This window comes from Oryzias melastigma, linkage group LG24, assembly GCF_002922805.2.
Source record: "Oryzias melastigma strain HK-1 linkage group LG24, ASM292280v2, whole genome shotgun sequence".
NCBI lineage: Eukaryota > Metazoa > Chordata > Actinopteri > Beloniformes > Adrianichthyidae > Oryzias > Oryzias melastigma.
In genome coordinates, this window is record NC_050535.1 from 29,079 (window position 1) to 42,495 (window position 13,417).

At 47.8% G+C, this 13,417-nt stretch overlaps 1 protein-coding gene and 1 long non-coding RNA gene across 4 annotated transcripts; one reads left to right on the plus strand and one right to left on the minus strand.

Annotated features, from left to right (window-relative positions):
• The first annotated feature begins 412 nt into the window (after positions 1–412).
• On the plus strand, positions 413–11,079 carry unc93a (unc-93 homolog A). Of its 3 annotated transcripts, XM_036210465.1 has the most exons (10): positions 413–530; positions 3,793–3,943; positions 4,616–4,710; positions 5,846–6,027; positions 6,129–6,358; positions 9,280–9,405; positions 9,479–9,690; positions 9,765–9,900; positions 9,971–10,102; positions 10,172–11,079. In XM_036210465.1, the coding sequence occupies exons 2-10, from the start codon at positions 3,826–3,828 to the stop codon at positions 10,459–10,461; spliced, it is 1,521 nt and encodes a 506-aa protein (XP_036066358.1). In that variant the 5' UTR covers positions 413–530; positions 3,793–3,825; the 3' UTR covers positions 10,462–11,079. The 3 variants fall into 3 exon arrangements, with proteins under 3 accessions (XP_036066358.1, XP_024146557.1, XP_024146559.1); XM_024290789.2 differs by lacking the exon at positions 413–530 and having other exon boundaries at positions 3,702–3,943; XM_024290791.2 differs by lacking the exon at positions 413–530 and having other exon boundaries at positions 3,703–3,928.
• LOC118598142 lies at positions 2,756–3,906 on the minus strand. The gene is made up of 2 exons (XR_004947244.1): positions 3,797–3,906; positions 2,756–3,499 (listed from the first exon to the last, which is right to left on the minus strand). It is a non-coding gene; the product is annotated as an uncharacterized LOC118598142 (long non-coding RNA).
• Positions 11,080–13,417: the final 2,338 nt, after the last annotated feature.

The window sequence follows — 13,417 nt, forward strand, 5'->3', positions numbered from 1 at the left end:
GATCTGTCTCCAACACACAGGTGAACATTTCAGGGTAAACTCCAACTTTATCCAACAGTAGTGGGATAGGCTCCAGCAACCCAGCATCAGCAGAAACTCAGAAACGAACATGAAACATCAAAGTTATTCTTCATATCTAATAGAGTCGTCAACACCTGAACAATAACAGAACGTGCAGGTGAGTTAACACCTGAAGGCCTTGAACATGACAGGAGCATCAATGTTCCAACAGCACCACCATGTGGCAGAACGAGACACTGCAGGTCATTCAAAGCCAGTAAATGCAGTAAATTCAACACGAATGTTTGTCCAGTTTTTTTTACTACTTTAAATAATAACAGTCAATGAATGACCAAATAATGAACATTCAATCAAACATTTAATCTATTTCCTGCTTTTCAGTCTTCAGGACCCATTCGTCCAAACAGAACATGATTTCCTGAAGTCCCGCCCAGCCCAAAGGAGAACATCTGGAAGCACCAACACTCTCCTGGACTAAACCATCTGCTGGAGAAGGGGGGAGTCAGAGGGTAGGATCATCCGTGTTTGTTTGTTAAATTCTCCTCTTTTCAAACTTCGTCTCTTTGGACCTTTTAAGGATTTCTCTGCTGGAACAGAAACTTGTTGCTCAAAGACCGAATGTGGGAGTGGTGGGTGTGTCCGTGTGAGGGAGCTGAGGAGTCCATGCTGTCATCTGTTGTTATTTCACGTTCAGAGATTCCTCTCGGCTGGATTGTTTCTCACTGATCAAACTAAAAGAGGATTTCAGGAGGACAAACTTCAGGAGATCAGGAGCTTCTTCCAGATGAAACAGATCCAGCTGGACGGATCAGAGAGGAAGGAACCTGCTGTTCTCTCTGGAATGAGGAGGGAAGTCAGGAGACTTGATAATGAGACGGAAAAGTTCAGGAGTCAGACAGAGAACAGCGAGGAAGATGAAGGTCTGGAGGTGGGACAGGAACCTCTGAGGCAGCAGAGATGGAGATCTGAGGCTCTTTGTGGGAGAGATCAGGAGAGATAAGGATGGATCCATCAGAGGATCTGATCCTGGAGATGTTTGGGGGAGAAACAGTGATGATGATGATGGTGAAAGGAGGCCGAGGTTGGAGAAACCAGGAAAGAGGAGGTTCATCTGAAAGACTGAATTCAGTTCCTTTGATGTTTTCATCTTTAACTTTGGCACAAACGTCTAAAAACTCTCAGTGAGGACATTAGGTCTCCTCTGCACATGTGGATCCATAAAGATCCATATCTGATAATATGGAAGAGAGCTTACATAAATGTTCAGATCAGGACTCTTCACCTATGGACAGACGGCTCCTCTTCCTTCTGGATTTCAGATTTCTCTTGGAGAACATCAAACAGAAACTCTCGGATCATTCCGGCGTCTTCAGCAGATATTTGACTCTTGAACTCAGTCACTAAAACTTTGTTAAAACATTTGAATCTGTTTACTTAAACAAACTTTCCTTCAGGCTCTTTTATCAGATTTGAGACATTCGATTCACATGAGTCAGTTTTTCTCAGAGGAACACAGATACAGATTGTGGCCACGCCCCTTCTGCAGCCACGCCCCTCCTCCTGTGGTTGAAACGTCCTGAGAAATATCATGAAAGATGATTTTTAGTCCCAAATATCTCAGTTTTTCTAGTTCCGTCTGTCAGATCCAGCGGTTCTGATGTAGGTTCTTTCAGTCCAACAGAACCTTTGACCTGAAGAGCTTGTCAGAGGAGAGCAGAGGTTAAGGTCGACGGTGAGGATCACTCTGATGTTTCTGACCATGAGAGTCAGAGTTTTCCTCTGTGGAGATGAATAATGGATCCTGTTTAGATCAAATCCTTTATTAGGGTGGATCTGCAGGATCTGCAGCGTCTGCAGCAGAGCAGCGTCTGCAGCGTCTGCAGCGTCTGCAGCAGAGCAGCGTCTGCAGCGTCTGCAGCATCTGCAGCGTCTGCAGCAGTGCAGCGTCTGCAGCGTCTGCAGCAGAGCAGCGTCTGCAGCGTCTGCAGCATCTGCAGCGTCTGCAGCAGAGCAGCGTCTGCAGCAGAGCAGTGTCTGCAGCGTCTGCAGCAGAGCAGCGTCTGCAGAAGAGCAGCGTCTGCAGCGTCTGCAGCATCTGCAGCGTCTGCAGCAGTGCAGCGTCTGCAGCGTCTGCAGCAGAGCAGTGTCTGCAGCGTCTTCAGCATCTGCAGCGGCTGCAGCAGAGCAGCGTCTGCAGCGTCTGTAGCGTCTGCAGCGTCTGCAGCAGAGCAGCGTCTGCAGCAGAGCAGTGTCTGCAGCGTCTTCAGCATCTGCAGCGTCTGCAGCAGAGCAGTGTCTGCAGCGTCTTCAGCATCTGCAGCGTCTGTAGCGTCTGCAGCGTCTGCAGCAGAGCAGCGTCTGCAGCGTCTTCAGCATCTGCAGCGTCTGCAGCAGTGCAGCGTCTGCGGCAGAGCAGCGTCTGCAGCAGAGCAGTGTCTGCAGCGTCTGCAGCAGTGCACATACTTTATGATGTTGTGAAGTGCTTCAGCTTTCTTCTTGTAAAAAGATTTTATTTCTGCAGGACGTTCGAATTGATTTTATATGAAATGGTTTTATATTCACTAGCTAAGCAGCTGGACACGTGAACGCCGCTACGGCGTCCACGTGTCCAGCAGGAAGTCGTCTTCTGGAGACATCTGGTTTGGAACCAACACCACCTGACTGCTGTTTTTCTTTTTTGAGGTTCAGAATTTACAGGAAAACATGTTTGTGTGAAACTGAGACTCATCGATGGTTTTTACTGTTTCTTTCTGCAGTTGTTTTAATACGTTTACAAACCCTGGAAGAAATGATGAGTCCTGGTCTGTTTACCAGATGCATGAATGAAAACACAAACACTTTTTCTCCACTCATGTTAGTGCTTGGATGGAGATGTTTGTTGGTAAACAGTGTTATGTGTTTTTAGATCCCAATGCGAGTAGAAACTTCCAGATGTTCTAAAGTTTACGTCTCCTTCCTCCATTCCTCATATTTCTTCTTCTGCATCAGTCACACCCTGAAGTCTCTTCTGGTCGTTATGGACGAGCTTCTTCGTGTTCTCTGATGGTCCGTTTCATCTGAGACCTCTCGGAGCGGCTCAGTAATACTGAGGTCAGGAGACTGAACCGGTCCAGAACCTTCTGCTCATTCTTTGTTCTGGATTGTTGTCGTGCCTCAGAGCTGAAGAGTTTTCTCACATTCATCTGGTTTCCTGAGTCTGTGGCTCACACATCCCAAACCATCAGCGACCGCCTCCGTGTTTCACAGCAGGAATAGAGTTCTTTGAATTCTCTCCACATGCAGAGTTTGAGTTCCATCTTGGTCTCATCTCTGAAATGACTTTGGTCCAGATGTTTGGAGGTCTGAGCTGTTGGACATTATTTTGTGGACAGAAAGTCTCTCTTCTGGTGACTCGACCATGCAGCTCATTCTTCTCCAGGTGTCTTCATTAAACATCTAGAAAGGTTGAGTTTTTCAGAGTCCTGGATCACAGCTGAAGCTGGAAAAGTGAAACATTGGATCAATTAACAAAAGCTTTGTCATTTGTTACATTTAAAATCATCAGTTTTAATCAAATTAAATATTTGAGACGGGTAAACCATCAACTCAAAATGTTATTTCAAATGTAACAAACGTCAGAATGTTTGTTAGCTGGCTCCACGTTTCACTTTCTTTGAATCTCTCCTGGTTTTTCTGACTGAAGTGTTTGTGACTGTGGTTTGACTCAACACAACTCCTCACTTCCTGATCACTGATCCTTGGATGTCTTCTTTCCTGTTTTGTTCTGGTCAGTTACCTTTTCCCGTAGATCTTTGGAGAGCTCCGATGACTCAGGATCCAGACATGTCAGTGCAGCCCTGGATGAAGGATGAAGGTTCTGTAGAGAGTCCAGAAACTCCCAGACCTTTAGTGGACACAGTGGTTACAGGTAAACGGGTCACAGGTGAGGATGGTTTCCTGTAGCTGTAAATCAAACCCTTTTGTATCAGTTACTTTAAAACAAAATGCTTTTTTATTTCTATTTTTTTATGTTTATGGAAACTGAAGTTGATCATCAGTTTTCATCAGTTATGGAATGAGAGGACTTGAGTGAACTTCTAAAAAATCTAAATGTGAAGCAAAGGGTGTATAACGGTGCAACATTAAATTAAAAGAACCTTAAATAGTGTAAAGATATCCTAAAACAGGCGTTTGAAACCTGATCAAACTGGATCAGACTGATGGCTTAAATAAACTGCAGTTTACTGGATGCTAATGGGAACTAATGAGCTCCGCGTGATAAGATCCAGATTTACAAACTGTTGGTTCCTTCATAACAACAGCAGCCGTCCCGCAGTAAACCACAGAAGGTCATAAAGACGCAGAGCGGGAACCTTTGCTCCGCTCCTTCAGCCGAATGAGGATGAGGAGGAGAGAACGCCCGTAAAGGAAGGAGGAAAGGAAGAGGTTTACGGCCTGATAGCACACAGATAAGCTGGAACACGGACCCTGCTGGGCTTTGGACTTCTGACCTGTCTGCAGCTTTATCAGAACCACCTCAGTTACTCCTGGACGCCAGAGCTGCTCTGGGGTGACGCTCTTCTCCTCCTGACTCCTCACGACTCCGTCTCCTCAGGAACCATGATCAGCCGCAACTTCAAGAATGTCCTGGTGGTGTCCATCGGGTTCCTGTCGCTCTTCACGGCTTACGGGGGTCTGCAGAGTCTGCAGGTGAGAGGGGTCATGAGGGAGGATCCGGAACCAAGTTCACTTTAAGGAGACTTTTATTCTGAAATTAGAACCAAATGTTCACCCAGAATAAGGAATTTGTGTTATTTTGAAGGTACAGGAAGGATCCGGGAACCAAATTCACTAAAAAAAAAAAAAAAAAAAGGACTTTTATTCTGAAATGATTCCCAAACATTTACCCTGATTGAGGAATCCAGGAGCCTCAGTCACTTTAGAAAAATCACGAAAAGATTTAAAAGAAAAAATGAACTTTCATTTTGAAATTATTTCTAAATGTTCACCAAAGATAAGAAATCATTTTATTTTTGAAGAACTTTGCTCCAAAATGTGATATTTTACCTTCAATCCTCGTGACTGTTTTTGTTTTATTCCAAAAATAATCAGAAATCTATTTTATAATTTAAATTAATTAAACTCATAAATATCTCAAAACTCCATAAAAATCTGATTTCACGTTCAGTCAATGAGCTTTTCCTAACATCACCATGGCAACCACTTTGAAGTTATCTCCAGGAAATACATTATTTTAGTGAATTAAAGCCAAAAATGTTGAATAAAAGAGTCGTTACCCACATCGAAGCGCCCCCTGGAGGAGAAGTGGAGGACATTAGAATAATGTTGAGAAAATCCAGCTCATCGTCTGCATAGAAATGTATTTTTCTTACATTTTAGGTATCGTTTTCCGGCTTTGGAGCAAAAAGATGAGACATTTGGTGTGAAATTCCTCTCCAGTCCACTAGAGTTGCTTCAAATGTTTGGATTTTGATAGATTCTGGCTGCAGCTGATATTCAAATGGAGGCAGAAAGGTTCTCTTTTTTATGCCCATGAATCAAACTTTACTGTCTATATTCTTTTACCTGAAAAAAATGAAATGAAATAAACACCTTTAAATCAAAGCTGAGAAACCTTTTTGGGACAGTTTGAAGCTGACTGGTTTTAAGTAAAACCTTCTTTTGGAGAAGAAAACGAATAAATTTGAATAAAAACGAGATGTTTTCCTCGTTAAACTCTACAGAAGCAGCAGAGGATTCGGAACTACATTTGCTAGAACTGTCGATAAAACTCTTCATGTTTCTTGACATCCCTGTTCTGAACTCCTTCGTCTCTCCTGAGCAGAGCAGCCTGAATGCAGAGGAGGGAATGGGCGTGGCTTCGCTGAGCGTCATCTACGCCTCCATCATCATCTCCTCCATGTTCCTGCCCCCCATCATGATCAAGAACCTGGGCTGCAAGTGGACCATCGTGGTCGGCATGGCGTGCTACGTGTCCTACTCTGTCGGAAACCTCTATCCTGGATGGTACCGCCCCTATGACCTTTACCCAAAAACAGACTCTGACATCAGATGGCACCGCCTTTCCCGTCTGAGCCGTTGGTGACGTCACATGACCCTCTCTGCAGGTACACCCTCATCCCCACCTCGTTCATCCTGGGTTTGGGTGGCTCCCCTCTGTGGTCGGCAAAATGCACCTACCTGACCATCTCTGGAAACATCCAGGCGGCGAGGGACGGCAAGAAGGGCTCTGACGTCATCAACCACTACTTCGGGATCTTCTTCTTCATCTTCCAGTCGTCCGCCGTGTGGGGAAACCTCATGTCATCCCTCATCTTCGGACAGGACACGGCCATCGGTGAGCACACGACAGATGTGTGGATGCTGGTTAATGACGGTCAACAGGAAGTGACCAGGAAGGGTTCTGGGTGCTGAAGGTCACCAGAACCAGGCCACTTCCTGTTCTGATTGCTGAAGGTCCAAAACAATCTGACACAGGTGTGTCACGACTCACAGCAGGAAGTGCTTTTCTCTGTACAGAGAATAAAACAGGAAGTGCTACCAGAACCCAGCTTTTATGGCTGAGGGTGTGGGCGGAGTCATACTGCGGGTTTACTGCCTTCTTATCAGATTTTATGAGGACAGTCATCGTCTCTGGGAGGAAAATATGACTGTATCGCCTGCAAGCTTTAAGAGGCTCCATCGTCATAATGATCCATAAAAAGTCAAAAAGCATTTTTATATTATTATATATTTCTAGAATTGCTCAGAAAGGCTGTAAACTTGTCAGATTGAGGATCAGGAAATGTTTTAATGACTTTGAATGATCTTCTAAGTTCTGGTCATAATGTTTCTGGTTTCAGTCGGCGAGAAGTTCACGTCTGTTTTAATGATGTTTGTAACTCCTCAGAGGTCAAACTCAACCAGTATGATGTATCACCTTAAAGCAGGAAACCAGCTCCACATCATCATACCACCACCACCGTGGCTTAATGTGGTAAAATGTGTTGCAGGACGAAACGTTTCTGGTCGTTTCACCACCATTCTGCTTGTTACCTTTTTAGCATCTTCTTGATGACTGAAATGACCAATCAGATCCCTCAGTAAAAGTAGGCGGAGCCTCCTGGCCCTCACATCCAACACTCCAAACATTTGATTGACAGTTTGTCACGAACAGGCAGACGGCTGGTTCCATGTGCAGGAGGTTCATTAGTTCAGACAGGAGTGAAGCACCGCTAAAAGTCCACAAAGCTAAATCAGGGTCAGACAGGCAGAGGTCAATCCAAGCATGAGATCATCCAAGAAGAGAGTAGAGATGTCAGAGTCCAGGTGAGGGCCAGGACAGGCAGCAGGTAATCAGATGAAGCAGATCGGAAACAGAAGATCCGGTTCAGATAGAAACGCTCAGTAATGCAGTCTAGATGGCACAGACAATACTTCTCACAGTGCACTGCTTAAGTAATAGGTGGGTGACTGTCAGCTGGGAGTCAGCTGAGTGACATCTGGGGAGTGTCCACTGGGGCTGCTGTCGGTGTAGTGAGCTTAGTAGTCTGGAGACAGTTCCCACCAGTGACCAGAGGGGGAGACAGAGCTCTGACTCCTGACAGATTTAACACGCTTTCAAGTGGTAGGGGCGTGGCATTCCAACAAGCTCTCTCCTGATTGGTAAGAGTGGTTGCCATAGACACGATAACTCAGACCAAATCTGATCAATCGCTGCTTCCTGAAGTCCCCCAGTTCCAACTTCGCGGGAATAAAAAATGGTGACTGGATTGACTTACTTTAGTTGGACCCAGAATTAACCATTTTCTACGGAAGACGTCACTCAGTCCGGTCTTCAGATTCCGTGGATACTTGGACCATCATTACAAAATTTGTTTATGAACTCCTTCGTCCTGCGTGGAGCTTGAACGCCCCACTGTTCCTCCTAGTACTTCTCTGTTCGTCTGTGGGCTTGAACGGTGCTCCAGGACCTCCTTCATCAGCCTTGGAGGATCTCAGGGATGTATTCTCCGCCCACTACTCCTTTCCCTCGGAAGATTGCCCTTCTCGACACGTTTGTCGAGTGAGGGAAAATTGGAGTGTGAGATCGACAGGCAGATTGGAGCGGCGTCTGCTGTCATGCCGTCGCTGTACCGGTCTGTTGTGGTGAAAAGAGAGCTGAGCCAGAAAGAAAAGCTCTTAATCTACCGGTCGATCTTCGTTCCAGTACTCACCTATGGTCATGAGCTCTGGGTCGTGACCGAAAGAATGAGATCCCGACCACAAGCGGCTAAAATAGTTTTCTCTGGAGGGTGGCTGGACGCTCCCTTAGAGATAGGGGGAGGAGCTCGGTCACCCAGAGAGAGTAGAGCCGCTGCTCCTCCGCATCCAGAGGAGCCAGTTGAGGTGGATCGGACATCTGGTCCTGATGCCTCCTGGACTCCTCTCTCGAGAGGTGTTCCGGGCATGTCCCACTGGGTGGAGGCCCCGGGGAAGACCCAGGACACGCTGGAGAGACTATGTCTCTCGGCTGGTCTAGGAACGTCTTGGGGTCCCCCCAGAGGAGCAGGAGGAAGACAGGGAAGTCTGGGCATCTTTGCTTAGAATGCTGCCCCCACGACCCGGTCCGCATGAGCGAAAGAAGATGGATGGACTGCCCTTAACCCTTGTGCTATCTTATGAGGTCCAGATGACCCGACCTTTACAGTGATATGTGATCCCTCCCATGACAAAAGTGGACAGGATGTTGTGTCTGTCACAGACACCAGTGAAGACCAAAAATCCTTAAAAAAAAAAAGTGGTATGCACTGTCTTGTGGGTCCAGATGACCGCACTTTTAATGTAAACATGCCTAGGAGGATAGCACAAGGGCTATGAAGAACCGAGCGTCCAAATCCTGAAATGACCACATGACTCCAGGAGGATGCTGGTCTGATCTGTGATAGAGATGAGTCTGGATCCAGACAGGAAGTTGGACCTGCTCAGCAACATCCTCCTCTAGGCAGCAGAAATCTTCCTGTTCCTGGACTCCATCATCTCCAAAAGAGACTGTCGTCACAGACCATGTCCTGAAGACGGTTCCATGGAGGTCCAGTCTTCTGTCACAGCTTACAAACTTCCTCGGAGGTCGTCTACATCAGTCCTCCACTGAACTGTAGTTGAATCAGTCATGGAGGATCATGGGAGACGGCCCACCAGGCTGTCGCCCTGATCCTTGTATCTTTACGGACTCTACCTAATCGGAGTCTGATTTGTTTTACGTGTCCTGAACCTCTTTTGCGTATTGTCTTGTCACAGCCGACATCCCAGAAGAGGCGTTAGCATCCTGCGGCGCGGCGGACTGCGGCCTGGACATCTCCGTGAACAGCACCACCACCCGGCCAGCTCAGAGGCTGGTGTGGACGCTGGTGGGGTGTTACATCGGTGAGTTGGGTGAGGGTGCTGGGTTCCACAGGGATTCTGGTCTGGGTTGAACCTGCTGGTTTGTGGGCTGCAGGTGTGGGGGTGCTGGCCATGATCATCATCGCCGTCTTTCTGGACAACATCGACCAGGAGCAGACCAGCCAGTTCCGGGAGAACCGGGAGCCGTTCTGGCACACGTTCTTGGCCACATTCCGGCTGCTGAAGGACTGGCGGCTGCTGACGCTCATCCCGCTGACCATGTACAGCGGCTTCGAGCAGAGCTTCCTGTCGGGGGAGTACACCAAGGTGAGATCCTGTGCCAGAGCGGAGCAGCATCAGCTCTGCCCTCAGGCCATCACGGATCTGTCTGGTCTCTGCAGAACTACGTGACCTGCGCTTTGGGAATCCACTTCGTGGGCTTTGTGATGATGTGCTTTGGAGCTTCCAACTCGCTGTTCTCCTTCCTGTTTGGGAGGATATCGCGGTACACCGGCAGGGCGCCGCTCTTCCTACTGGGTAACGTTTCCCTTCAGACTGTACCACCGTGAACGTTGGTTTGGTGCTGATGAGGTTCTGTGGTGTCCAGCCGCCTTGGCGAACTTGTCCTGCATCATCGCCCTGTTGTTGTGGAGGCCGGACCCGGACCAGCTGCCCGTCTTCTTCGTGTTTCCTGCCCTGTGGGGGATGGCAGACGCCATCTGGCAAACCCAGACCAACTGTAAGAAAACTGCAGAACCAGCGATCGTCGTCAGCGGATGACGTGACGCTTCTCTGCTCTTCCCCGCAGCTCTGTACGGCGTCCTCTTCCCAAGGGAGAAGGAGGCGGCCTTCGCCAACTACCGCATGTGGGAGTCGCTGGGCTTCGTCATCGCCTTCGCCTACAGCACCTTTCTGTGCCTGGAATATAAGCTCTACATCCTGCTGGCTGTTCTGGTTCTGACCGTCATCACGTACCCAGTGGTGGAGTACTACGAGCACAAGAACCCCACAGAACCCGTCGAGGAGGGGGCCTACGACAACCACAAAGAAGCCCTGGAGGAAAAGTCAGACGGGATCATCGCTCAGACGAAGATCTAGAGTCTGAGTAGGAGCTGCTGGAGTAGAACTTTGGGTTCTTCAGTTTTTACTCTTTCTGCTTTCTTCCCAGTGAACATTTCAATGTGGGCCCCATTTAGTTTACCTTTGGGCTGAATTGGTGGCCCTCAGGTGGGTTTGTCCACACTAGCTTAGATGGGGACTCAGTGGTCTGGGTCCCTACGCTAACCAGCTGCCCGGTTGGACGAGTTAGCAAGCTCTGCTGTCCAGTGATCCAGACTACTGAGTCCCCACTCAACCCAGCATGGGCAAACACAGGTGGGGCCACCACGGAACCCGTGGACAAACCCACCTGGGGCCCACATCGAAATGTTTGCTGGGAAAAACCAACTTCAGAAACTTTGGTTTTCATCTGAGGGTTCAAAGAATCTTGAGACCGAGAACCAGACCTGCAGACGCGTGACAGACTGTTCAAGGACGAAGGAGGCGGAGCTTCTGATGGACTCGAGCTCTTTACTTTTTAATCCGAGCTCCACCCTTATATAACTACACACTATGAAGCACGACTTAATCATTTCTAAAGCATCACTTTGTCCGTGTTGTTATAAACACTTTATTCTTGTTTTGTTACTGTGCTAATAAATATTATATAAATACGTATTCCTGCTGTAAATCAAGATGAAATCCCAGTATTTTTAAAACTTTTGGTGCTTCTTAAGTAACTGTTTTTGTGAGGACTACGGTGGGGTTGGAAGGTTTGGGCCCCCCAGGTAAAATGCTCTATTATTATGCATAAAGAAGCCAAGAAAGATTTACAGAATCCTGTAAATGTCAAGTCTTTATTTCCATCATTTACTCCTAACAGAAAACACAATAATGGTGGGCATCATGTGGAGTGGACAGCATGCCCCGCCCCCTTTGGAAAAGCTGAGACCTGACAGTGTCAGATTGTTCACAATCATCATTTGCAAAGATTTGACATAATCTGAGTCATGTGACCTTGCTCCACCAATCAGCATCATGGGTTCTTCCAGCAGTTGTCTAGAAAGCTGAAAAAGCAGAAGTCTGTAAGAAGAGAGCAAAGCGTTTTCAGATTCCAGCGTCTATTCAGAATGTCATTAAGAAATGTCAGTCAACAGGAACAGTGGAAGTTAAAGCAAGATCTGGAAAATCAAGATCAGACAGAGCAGCTGCAGGATTGTGGGAAAAACAAGTCCAAACCCGGGTTTGACTGCAGGATCCTCCGGAGAGACCTGCAGACTCTGGAGTCATGCTGCACTGCTACTGTTCATTTGTCATCAGAAAAACCTCTTCTACGTCCTCACCACAACATTCAACCTTTGAAGTTCACAAACATAGAGCCTGACGCATTCTAGAAAGAAGTTCTGTGGACCGACCCGGTTCACATGGAACCACAATAAGCAAAGGTCCGTTTGGTGAAGAAAGGGTTCAGAGCTTAAAACCGAGACAGGAACGTCTGGATCCTCCCTGCTGCTTACCTAAGAATGACGGCGGTCCCCATCTGGTTTTAGAGGTTCTGACACTCTAGAACCCGTCTCACTTCTGTTGATCAGATCCAGTTGATGCGTTTATGTCCCTAAAACAGTTCCAGATGCTTTCAGGTTGTTTTTTGGGCTGAACTTCAGTCCTTGATCAATGTCTGATTGCTGTCCAACAGGACGCTGGTCCAAAGGACCTCCTCTAGGTCCAAACCATCCGGGTCTGGACCTAGAGGAGGTCCTGGAGATGATTTCCTGAGGCTTCTAGAGCCTGAGATGAAGCACTAAGGTTTGGATTCTTGTCACAGAAACACCTGGACTGAGCTTGATTGTAGATTCACCACAGAAGTTTGTGAAATCCTCCTACAGAACCAGACGCTCAGAAAGAACCGTCGGGGATTTGAACCTTCTGTCTTTAATAATGAAGTTCAGGCCATGTTCTGACCCGCTGATCTAAAGGATGTTCTACCACAACCACATCACCTGACAGGGAAACCTGTGTCTGTTCTCAGTGAGGATGGCTGTGCGGCAGCGTCTCCTGGAGGCAGCCTGGACTCAAACATCGGACACAAACCAGTCTGCGTTTCAAATGGTGCTTTTATTGCAATGTGTTGCATTCCCACATTCATAGATGTTATAGGTTTGTTAGTCAAAGCATCATTTCCTCAAGGCGGGCGTCCGCACCTTGAACCGAAGCAGAGGGATCAAACGCACGAGGTGTCCTGTGTTCAGAGTGTCCGAGAGACGAGGTGTAGACGCCAGCAGCCACAAACGCATCAACAGAGCGGTCAGCCTGCCCCCCCGCGGAGACCGGACCGGGCCGGACACTGATTGTCTACGACTTCCCAGAGCGAAGGCGGGAAGTGACGGTTCACACCTGAACGGGCCGGGGGGGGAGGAGTCAAAGCAAACATCCTGTTCTCCCAGGTGAAGGTTGTGGCGTTCTAGCTGCTCCGATGGCGCTTCGAAAACAAACTTTACAGGAGAGTCCAACACAGAACCGGACTCAGAACCGGACGGCCGGTTCAGCGGATCATAGAGATTCTATAGACTCATATAGATATTTATATTCATTTGTACAAGGGAGAAAGTGGAGCCTTGGTCTGTGGATCAGACCCTCCAACACACACACAGGAAGTGGTGACTGGTTTCCCATAAGGCAACGGTTCCGGCGTTGCGAGGATACTGCGACGCCATCACACATGACAGACTGAAGGAACAGTTTCACAGAGGGGCGGGGCTAAACGGCAGGTGGCCAGGTGAGGGGGCTGCAGGAATGTTCTGAGCAGAGGATGGGGGGATCACCTGAAGAAGAGCAGCGCGGCGTTCTGATCCGTCGGTGAACGTTTCCAGTAAAGAGGCGGGGTTTGGGGCTCAGGGGGCGGGGTCTCCATGGCCGTACCTGTTGGCTGGATAAAGTGCAGAACTGGATTGTAATTTGCAAATTCCTGGGATTAACGGATGGAACCGGTAAAAAAGTTCAGAAAACTGTCGGTGAA